Here is a 10,973-nt window from a genome sequence, read left to right as displayed (position 1 = left end):
GGTCGGGGGTCAGGGTTCCAGGTTGCTCGTGCGTCAGCTGTGCAGCTGCGGCACGAAAAGGGTTCCGATTCTTGTTCGGGCAGTGTCGGGCCATGTGGCCACTGCCTCCACAGTATAGGCAGCGACCCTCGCGGAGACGCGCAGCTCGTTCTTGATCAGAGATCTTGCGACTGTTCGCGCTGAGGTCCATAGCCCCTGGGGCTGTTCCGGTTGCAGTGGTTGCCGGTGGTGTACTGTTATGGGTTTGATTCCTCGGCGGAGCTGGGGGTTGCGGGGTGGGGTTTTGTCGCGGGGGGTTGCGGCGGCCTTCACGGAGTTGCAGGGAACGTAGCTCGGAATCTAGGCTCTGGCAGAGAGCCACGAACTGGTTGTAGGTGAGTCCCTGAGTGCGGCCCACCAGTTGTCGGTGGAGCTCAATGGAGACTCCTTCGCGGAGTGCGTCGAGTTTGGCATGCTCGTCCCAGTTCAGCTTGGACACGAGTCTTTGAAACTCCGCAAAGTAAGACGTAAAGTCCTTGTTTCCTTGCTTGAGGCGGTGAAGTTCGGCGCGTGCGGTGGCTGCTGGGTCGGGATCGCCGAAGGCGTTTTCGAGGATGGTGACCATGGCATCGGCGTCGGTCAAGCTGATCACGTTGTTCTGGATGTACGGCAGTATCTGGGCTTGGGCACGGCCTTCGAGACGGTTGAAGGTGTAGGCCATTCTGAGTGCTGGGGACGGGAAACGGGTAGGGTCGCTGTATAGTTTGAGTCGAAGCTGGGCAACGAACCCTTCGAGCTTCTCTCGAGTGCCATCGAACATGGCTGGCTCCGGGACGCGCTCGGCGCGGCCCTGGGGTTGGGTTTCTAGTGTGGCGAGACGGTTGGCGATACGACGGGAGTTGGCAAGTTGTTCTTCGAGGTCGTCTATTCGCCAGGTGGGTGCTGCTGTGGGGGATTGGGTGATTGCACAGGCTATGATTTGGAACTGGTTATACAACCCCGACAGTGTTGCATTGTCGGCGGGTGAGTCGTGGTTAACGATGATCTCGAGTTGTTCGTAGACGGTGGCGAGAATTTCTCGACAGTAGGGGGGTGCCACCAGTACTTCCTCCTGCTGGGGAGGGTCTGGTGCTGGGGTATTGGTGGCCATGGTTCTTCGCTAGGTGGAGAGATGGGCGACGCAACAAAGTGTAACGGCACGGTCGGGCAAGGCTCCAGGTAGCGAAGTCGGGCTGGGGATCGGGTTCTGGGTTCAGCAGAGGCAAGACGGGTTCAGGGGACCAGGTGAGGCAGGACTCAGTGCAGACGGCAACTGGGAACAGAGGCAGGGACAAGGACTACGGCGCAGACGGCAGCCGAGGCAAGGACAGAGGTAACAGTGATTGAATTAACAAGTTGTTGCGTGAAGAACTAAGTACAGAGGGGCAACGGCCCGTTTATATAGGAAACCCTCCACTTCTTCTCGCAACCTGACACTAACCGTGGGCGTGTGCCAGACCCTGAGAAATCCACCTTGCCAGTACCCCGCTTCCGTGACTCATACCCTGCGCAGCCGCACTACCCCTGCTTACTGCACACAGCCCCAATTCCTCCGGCTCATTCCTGCATTGCCGCCCACGCAGCCCCTTGCACTGCCCCCGCGCTGCCTTCCCACCCCTGTTCCGACTCTTCCTCGAACGTCCCGTCGCGAGCCGTGACAGTTTGCTTCCTCCTTCCTATCTTGTCCTTGATCGCTTCTAACTATCCCTTCGGCTCGCAACTCTATTCTAATCACCCAAACTATCTAATCACATCTCTTGCGACTGTCGTGACCTCCGATACCTATCGGGGTGTCATAGTACCGGCAAGGTGGATTTGTCAGGGTCTTGCACACGCCCATGCTCATTATCATGTTGCGGGAAGAAGTGGAGGATTTTCTATATAAATGGGCCATTGCCCCTCTGTATTTAGTTCTTCACGCAACAACTTGTTAATACAACAACTGTTACCTCTGTCTTTGCCTTGGCTGCCGTCTGTGCCGTAGTTCCTGTCTCCACCCTTGTTTCTCAGTTGCCGTCTGCACTGTGTCCTGTCTTGCCTCGTTTCCCGGTCTCGCCTCGCCCTCGCCCAGCCCAATTTCTGTTCACCTGCCCACCTGTCTTCGCTACCTGGAGCCTAGCCCGACCGTGCCGTTACACAAGCTGGGTTGGACAGTGGCGTGGAAACGGGGGGTGGACAGGGTGATATTGCCATGATCTAGCTAAGTCGCATGCAATCAATGATCAAACAAAAAAAAAACATGTATCACTCGCTTGCTTTAAAGTACACACCATTTGTAGCCAGGAGTTTTGAAACCGCAACGACATCCATCCTCATGCATAGTAAAATCATATTGGTCATACAAAGTTCTCTGTGAAACCGCTATTTAATGTGGCTCTTGGGCTGGGGTGGCTGAAATCACTGTTTCGGTGGTAGGGCGAGGCGGGGTGAGGTAGGGCGAGTCCAGTGAAGAGTCGAGGGAATGGGTACTCACGGGCGAGGGCATGGACGATTTGAGGGAATGAATACTCGAGGGAGAGGCTAGGGAATAGTCGAGGGATCGGGCCGATCAAGGCCGAGCCAGGGCGAAGTAGGGGGAGGCAAGGAGAGGTAGGGGGAGGCAGGGCGAGGCAAGCGAAGAGTCTGGAATGAATTCACCTTGGGGATTCCAGCGAGTGTCTGGTCGAGAGAGACAGGCGAATACTGACTGAGATATAGCAATTTTTGGTCCTGCTGGGCTGTGGAGCAACTAGATCGCCTACGGCCGACCAGTAAATTGCGTCTGACCCACAGAACGATACGCGGAGTGGAATGTGCGTACCTTGGGTATTTCAACGAGCCTATGGTCGAGAGAAACAGTCAGGATAATCTGACTGTTCCCCTAAACACACTAGCTCAGACCAGAAACTCAAACGCCGTGACGGCATTTGATTTCTGGTGAGATAATGTGGCTTTAGTTTGTAGGTGAGCCCAGAAAACGGCAAAGAAACTCATACTCGCTAGCCAATCCTAGTTACCATTACCGGCTCTGTACTGGATTCGCTGTCAGGGACGCGGTACAGGACTTGCTGTTATTGTTTCTCTACTCAGGACGTTGGCAAAGCACTCCCACCACCGAGTGAGACGAGGTCTCAGGAATGTGGCAGAGGACTCCCGTCACGCAGCGAGACGAGGTCGCAGGATTGTGGCAGGGCGCTCCTACCACCGAGCGAGAGGTTGGGCAGGGACTACCAGGACGCAGGTCTGTGAGAGGGTACCGCCCCCTACGAGCGAGACGACGTCGTGGGACTGCATTTGAGGTCCTCTTGGGCTGGGCGAGGTCAAATCGCTGTTTTGCTGGTACTGGAGGGCGCTGCTCAGCGAATTCTCATCGTTTGGCTACCGGATGACGACATCTGTCTCCGCACTTACGGTAATCGTTTTTATCACATAATGTTTCATGTGGTACCGCTATTCGAGGGTGCTCTTGGGCTATGGGATGCCCAAATCGCTGTTTTTGTGGCAAGACGAGGCCGGGCGAGGCCGGGCGAGGCAAGGCGAGGCAGGGCGAGGCAGGGCGAGGCCAGCGACGTGCCCAGTGGAATGAGTATATCGTGGGGGTCCCAACGAGTGTCTAGTCGAGCGAAACAGGCGAATACCTACTCACTGAGAAACAGTCGAATACTGACTGCGATATAGCTGTTTTCGATCCTGCTGGGCTGTAGAGAAACACTGTGGAGCAACCAGATCGCCTATGGCCGACCAGTAATCTGTTCAGTCGGGCCGGGCAGGGTGAGGAGGAGTAGAGTGAGAACGCATTCGCGGTGCTGCCAGCGGGGTATTCATGGTGCTGGGTGATGTCAGCATGGCGCGTCCAAAGGTTAACAGCCAACTATCGACATGTGTCGAGAACCATATTCCTCTCTCACCAATCATATCAGAGCAACTATCACCCCAGAGTAACTATTACCCCAGAAAACCTATTACCCCACAGCAATTATTACACCAGAGTGATCTCGCGGGCCGGTGTCGAAGAGTTGACGGCACCGAAGATTTGACTTCAACGATGAGTTGATGGCACAGGCGAGTCGACGGCATGGATTAGTTGACGGCACGAATGAGCTGGGGGAGCGGCCAGTTCATCCTGACGCTGAGGAGTTGTGGGAACGGGTGACGCGAGGGAGCAACACCAGGGCAAGGAAGAGTCAAGGACCCGGAAGGGTCAAGGCCTGGGAACTGTTGCGGCAGTACCCTGACTCACCCAAGGGCGCGGAAGCGTTGAGGGAGGAGTTCGATGCCGCGACCTAGTCAAGGAACGGAAGGGTAGAGATCCCGGAAGATTCAAGGCCCTGGAAAAGTTGGGGGACTGGCCTAGTCAAGGGGGCGGAAGAGTCGAGGGAGGACGTCAAGGTGCAAAAGAGTCAAGGAAAGGAAGGGTTGAGGCAGCTTGTTGACGGCATGGAAGAGTTGACGGCACGGGAGAGTTGTGGAAGCACGGAAGAGTTGATGGAGAAGTCACAGTCGAGATCAAGGGAGCGGAAGAGTCATGGCCCCTAATGAGTCAAGGGAGAGGGCAAGTCAAGGGTAAGGGCGGCAAACAGGTGATGGCGCGGATCAGTTGACGGCACAGACGAGCTAATGGAGCGGAAGACCTGATGGAGCGGAAGAGTTGAGGTGGTGGAAGAGTCAAAGAGCGGAAGAGCCGTGGGAGCAAAGGAGTGTGAGGGAGCACGGAAGAGTTGACGGCACCGATGAAACGACTGCGTGGAAGAGTGAGGGAGTGGAAACGTTGACGGCAACGACAAGTACGGCACCGTCGGCGACAGCACCGACGACGACAGCACGGAACGGTCGAGCTCTCGGCACCGACGAGTTGACGGCCCGGAAGAGTCGAGGGAGCGGAAGAGTCGAGGGAGTACTGAAAGCTTGAGGGAGTACGGAAGAGTTGATGCTACCGACGGGTTGACGGTGCCGGCGAGTTATCAGCACAGAAGAGATCACGGCGCCGGAAAAGATCACGGCACGGAAGAGTTCTGCGAGTACGGAAGAGTTGAAGGAGTGGCCGGTCAAGGGCGCGGAAGTGCCGAGGGCGTGGTGGATTCAAGGGAGCGGAAGCTTCGAGGCTCCGGAAGGGTCAAGGTCTTGGTAGAGTCGTGGGCGCAGCCAAGTCAAGGCCCCGGAACAGTTGACAGAGTGGCCTACTCCATGGAGTGGAAGGGTTAATGCCCCGGAAGAGTCAAGGCCCCAGAAGCGTTGTCGGAACATTTCAAGGCCGCGGGAGAGCCCAGGGAGCAAGGCAAGGCCTCGGAAGATCCCAGAGAGCAAGTCAAGTGTGGGGAAGAATTGAGGGAATGGTTCAGTCAAGAGCGAGACCAGCGAAGAATACAGGGAGCACGGCGAGGGCGCGGAAGAGCCCAGGGAACGGGCGGTCGAGGGCGATGCTGGGGAAGAGTGATGCTGGGGAAGAGTTGTGAGAGCAAGGCGAGGCTGGGGACGAATTGCGGGAACGGGCCAGTCAAGGGCGAGGCAGGGGAAGAGTTTTGGGAACAGGCCGGTCAGGGGCGAGGCTGGGGGAGAGTTGTGGGAGCAGATGGGGTGTAGATACTACCATTGTCCAGGTAGGCCACATGCTAGCAATAAATACCACAAAAATCACTGATTTCTGGGTATGTTTTGACCAACAGCGTTCCAACGAACGTTCAAACACCCCAGCTAACGTCGTTCCCAGGGAATATGGTGGCGTGGGTCCGTTCATACCCTCCCAACTCACTCGACGCGCCGAACGTAGCAAATATTATACACACAGCCGACTACGTTGACAGAGAAATATTTTTCCTGATGGGTGGTACAGCTGCAAAACCATCAGTGCTGCACGTTACAGAGCGGTACTGTTATCGGCGTCTTGCTGCTGACCATATTGAAGCGTAGAGGCAGTAGCCGTGGGCGATGGGCTGGAGCGAGGCCATATGCTGATGGTACAGTGTAGTGATCAGTACCCCTCGGTGCAAACTGGTACAGCTATCGTCAACTCGCCCTGCTCCACTTATGATTAGTGGCTGCAGGCGCGGTTGGCAGGATAAATTGAGTGGTTCAGCAGCGTAATGGTCAGTACTGCGAGATACAGAGCGGTCCTGCTATGGCTTTCTTTCACAGATTCCTAACATCCGAAGGCGGTTTGCGAAATTGATACCAGACGGTTCTTTGCCTACGCTCGCAGCTCCGAATCCATCACCAACGTCTCCGCCAAATACACCTCCCCTTGGGCCTTGCACATCCACCACCACCGCATCACCGAGTTCTACAACAGCTTCACTCAGGTGCACGGGAAGAGCGTCGCTCGATTCTACACCGTCATGTTTCCAATCATCGGAGCTCAAGATTACAAAGTGCATGACATAGAAACTAATGCACGCCATATACTTCATCCAACAACTCCTTATACTCCAGCTCCACCATCTTTCTCTGCAAATTCCCTTTCGTCTGTACTCGCCCGTCAGCAAAAGGACCCGGCCTTCCTCGGATCCAGTAAAGAAAACTCACCGCGGTTCTCGGCAACCTCCCAGGTTGAACGACCACGACGAACTCCGGGCTGTCGATACGCTCATGCATATATCTGCGGACATGAAAGTCACGGGTCCTGCTTACGATCACATTCCTCAAGTCGTCGTTGGTCATATCCGTATTGCCATCTGGTTCAACAAACACCGCTGGGTTCGGCCGTCCCCACCCCACCACCACACAAGCGCTGACAAGCCCCTTGCACGCGGAAAGAATGTTCTCTTCAATGGCACCTGCATCGCAGCGGAGCCCGTTACATGTCTTGATCCAGTCGTCAGCGCGCCCGCGGAAGATGTAATGGCCAGACTCCGTCTCGGTGAACAGATCCCCTGTGTGGAAGTCGCCAGATGATGGGTTGCGACCGAGAGCCGGCGATGGGCAATCGGGAGAGGACTTGCAGACGACGAGCTCCTGAAGGCACTCTTTGGCATCACCGCTTTCGATGTGTTGGAAACGGTACTCGACTCCCGCAAGCGGTCGGAGAATGTGGGCACCCGGACCGGAGCGGCGGGAGATCAGCATACCATTGCATTCAGTGCTACCGAAGATGTTCTGCAGATTCGTTAGAGGGGGTACCAATGTCCTAAGTCGATGAAAACTGACAAGTAGTTTCATTTTTGCTTCGTATGCAAAACGCTGCTCCTCCACAGCCAGCGGGAGTCCGGTATACATCAAAGTATCCAGCTGCTTGAGACATGCCAACAGATTCTTATCGCTTCTCGAATTTCTGATATGGCCACTTAGAGCGGTGGCAAACATATGGAGACGATTCAAACGGCAGTGAGTGACCATCATCATCAACTCCGAGGCGCCGAAAGCGAGCTCCATCGGCTGGATCACACAGGACCCGTGCCCCATTGAGCCGACGAGGACGAAATTCTGGGCGATGTGGCACATGCTGCCGCTGAACGTGATTTCACCATCAGGATCATAAATTCGACAAATTTTGTTATGAGTGACAGAGGGGCTCACATCCAGGTGCCCACATCCTGCCGATTTGGATCAACCGGGGCGCACGCCTCGTGTGACTTGAAGACGACACTGTCAATCCACGCAGCCGAACACAAGACTAGCTTGGGGCTTCCCGCCGTCGAGCCGCTGGTATGAAATATCATAACTGTCTCGTCCCTGGAGTCTGGTACCGGAAGCGGGGCAAGCGGTGCGAGGCTATCCTCGTCCATCGATTGGACTGCCAAAGAACGGTGAATAGGTAAAGACAGCACATTCTCGGCAGCGTCAAGAGAATACGCGGGATCGATCACTAGGGCTCTTGCCCCCGCTGCTCGCAACAGGTCGAATACTACTTTCAGACACGTCAAGCGTAGGCTTAGTAGCTGTGGAACGTATCCGGCACGAGACACGCCATATATGGTGACGACATCGTTGTAGTGCAGCCCTGTCAGCCTTTAGGCAAACAGTCAGCAGTCAATCGCGGCAATACTGCATATATTCATCGGCGTTATTTTGGCGCGAACACTGACCAGAGACCAACTACATCCCGCGGAATTGCACCATCAGCCGACAGCTTGTGAGACCAATAGCGAGCGGCAATCTCAACATCCTGCTGAAATCTCTGATAAGAAATCGGCTCCCATGAGATCGACTCGGGGGTAGAGGGGGTTCCCCGGGCTATCTGGAAAGCGATTGCAAAAGGGTATTTGTGAGAAGCCGCTTGAAGAACCGTCAAATGCGAGAGAAGGTGTGTCATTGTGCTTCGTTTGGTTGCGAGTTGCACTACACCTAGCAGAGGCACAGGCTGGCTCTTATATATCCGGGCGATGCTCGAGCTGCAGTTCCATTGCCAGCTTTGAGCATCAGCTCAGCGATGACAATCGATGCCGACACATCCTCCTGAATTAATCATATCCAACCCCAAGCCGAAAGGGATATAGCCCCAGCCTGGCCGCGCCTCTCGCTATTGGTGGGAGCATCACTGATAACTAATAACTAATCATTAATGCTGTGTAATTAGCTTTGAGGACGAAATAACGGTGAACCCACGCTTCGCAGATTCTACTCCGAGACACCGCGCAGCCGACAGACTTCAACCAGTATTCGGCGTAAGCTCTCCCTTTCGTGCTAGATTCATGCTAATCCCCATTGCAGGTGCCGGCCGGCTCGGCGGCCAGCGGCACACAATCGTGTAACGATGTTCACCGTGCATAACGCTGATTACTTGTGATAAGCAACGACTGTAGAACGCTCTTAATGATTACAAGCGGCAGCACACGGAGCGGGAGACCGTGTTTGGTCACTAGAAGATCATACACATATGAAAAGCAAAGCAGCTACGTCTCGGTAGCGGGACAAGTTCGATCACTCAGTCAGCCCCTTGCGGTGGAACTGTTAACCAACAGCTGTTTACTAGCTCAGTTAACTGTCCGGACAGTTCTGCTGGAAGGACTCGTGGGGGTGATTCACTGGAAAGATCGAGATGGAGAGGAGTGGAGTGGTATATTCGCGTCTACGAGCTACAGGTGTAAGAGAGAGAAATTGAGAGAGAAAGAAAACCAAACTTGGACCCGCTACCGCACCGAATATTCCAAACCCCACCACCGGTCCTCCGAACGGCTAGTGGACTACTCACAGGAACACACTCGTTCCCACAAATTCGATACAGCTTGATTCGCATTCGCTTGGTACAAGCAGTGCAGAGCCGGAGTTTCAACGTCCATCGAAACCCCAACGGTACTAGATTTCATGGTCCCTCATATTCCCACAGATCGAAGTAATACAATTTCTGCAGGCCAATGCAGCTCACCTCGGCTCAGTCACGGCTCCGTCCACTACCCCGAAGCGACACCAGAACGACACGTAATTGCAGTTCAGTCACACGCAATTATTGCTCCTCGCGCAACCCAGCTTTTCAGACAGTTAGGTCACCTGTCCAGTCAGAGCTACCGAACTAAATATACAGCTCGTCGGCAACTTTGGCTTAGCTATCGCCGAGAGTCCTGTTCAGTCATCATCATCTTATCCTGATGAACGATGCGTACTTCGTAGGGCGCGGTGGTCTCGTCGTTTCCATCTGCCGCCGGCTACAACATAATCTTCGTTCGGAATACCACATGTAACTTGTAAGCGAACGCCGTGCCACGATGGAACCAATAGGTACGAAACTCAGTATCCCACAGCACAGTTGCTCTCCCTCGAGAGTAATAGTACCGCCGAAAACCAGGACCCACAGCGCAACATCAGCACTCCTTAAACCTACATACTTATCCACAGATTCACCCATCAAGCCTCAAGGTAACCCGACTATCCCTCGATCGCACGGAGACGAGGCTTCCGCCTATTAGGTGAGGTTTTCAATTTGCAGCAGGGGGCGCTTCCGTACAGAGCCAGGGCGAAATTTTCAAGCGAAGTCGTCAAGAGGTCTATATAATAATACATCTGCAATATCCTCCTCAGAATCATTTGTTCGCCCGCAACAGATGAAGCAGCACGCGGCACACAGGCCAATACGAAACACACGTCGAAACTCACGATTCAGTTCTCCATTTTTCACAGGGCTAATACTACTGGTGGGTCGTTTCTCACAAGCACCCACATTTGTGCGCAGAATTAGCGAACTCCATCACACACATGTCCTCAGGCAGCTATCCAACTTTGTTCTGGTTTATCGCCATGCATTTAAAATCTAGCCGTGCGGCTACGATGGATTACTTTCTTTCCTAGGATCACGACTCACGAGTGACGAACCTGGTGGCCTAACCTGTACGTATATCAGCAGTGCCTGCATACTACTCGGTTCCCTCGGTTTCAGCACGCTCTGGCAAGCGGCATCAACCTCCTCATAGGGAGAGGCATCACCATGCGTCCATCTCCTTTCGCAGCTGCAGAGAATATCGGCATCTAGTAGGCCCATGGCCTGTGAGGTCCACGGCAAAGTGTGGCGGACGTCAAAACGGCACAGCCCAGCGACTACCAAATCTGGAGATTTTTCGATCGTACTCACCATTGATTTGATTCCCGTGCAATTGTCGCTGCAACAACGGTTCAATTCACAACGCCACACGCTCAACACCAGAGCCGGCGAACCACACCAGGGGCAGCGCGAATTGCAGACACCCGCAAGCCATCACCTGAGTACTTCTTCCCCATACCCCTCCACACCCAGGAATCTTTAACCACAATGAACCCACATTAGGAATGTTCCATCACAGCACTCGGAACATCCTGGTTGCCATTTGCGTGCAAGGGTGTCGCGCTTGTCCTGCTCGATCCGGAGTTCATTCGTTCCCGCAAAGCATGCCCTCGAGACCATCCCCTCGTAGGATGACACCGACAATAACCCTACCCTCACGTTCTTCGCCACCACGCGTCGTGCAGGCCAGTACTGATTGACGTGGAATACGGTTCCGCGCTTCCGACGCGATCGCAAACTTATCTAGCAGAGCTATCGTATGTATGGTATTTTCTGCCCGGCGTATCACTCC

The 10,973-nt window shown here is 54.5% G+C and overlaps 2 protein-coding genes across 2 annotated transcripts; one reads left to right on the top strand and one right to left on the bottom strand.

Moving 5' to 3' along the window:
* Positions 1–4,522: 4,522 nt before the first annotated feature.
* On the top strand, positions 4,523–5,431 carry BZA05DRAFT_441707 (uncharacterized protein; the record flags this gene model as incomplete). Its single annotated transcript, XM_051486693.1, has 5 exons — positions 4,523–4,560; positions 4,627–4,714; positions 4,783–5,129; positions 5,211–5,306; positions 5,365–5,431. The coding sequence occupies 5 exons, from the start codon at positions 4,523–4,525 to the stop codon at positions 5,429–5,431; spliced, it is 636 nt and encodes a 211-aa protein (XP_051343053.1).
* An 894-nt stretch (positions 5,432–6,325) lies between these two features.
* On the bottom strand, positions 6,326–8,242 carry BZA05DRAFT_348239 (acetyl-CoA synthetase-like protein; the record flags this gene model as incomplete). The annotated part of the gene is made up of 5 exons (XM_051481229.1): positions 6,326–6,456; positions 6,517–7,086; positions 7,138–7,438; positions 7,507–7,938; positions 8,016–8,242. 5 exons carry the CDS (start codon positions 8,240–8,242, stop codon positions 6,379–6,381), a joined length of 1,608 nt encoding a protein of 535 aa, XP_051343052.1. The 3' UTR covers positions 6,326–6,378.
* Between the last annotated feature and the right edge of the window lie 2,731 nt (positions 8,243–10,973).

This window comes from Tricharina praecox (genome assembly GCF_024521635.1).
Source record: "Tricharina praecox strain CBS 144465 chromosome Unknown BZA05scaffold_3, whole genome shotgun sequence".
NCBI lineage: Eukaryota > Fungi > Ascomycota > Pezizomycetes > Pezizales > Pyronemataceae > Tricharina > Tricharina praecox.
This window is presented reverse-complemented; position numbering and strand designations above follow the sequence as displayed.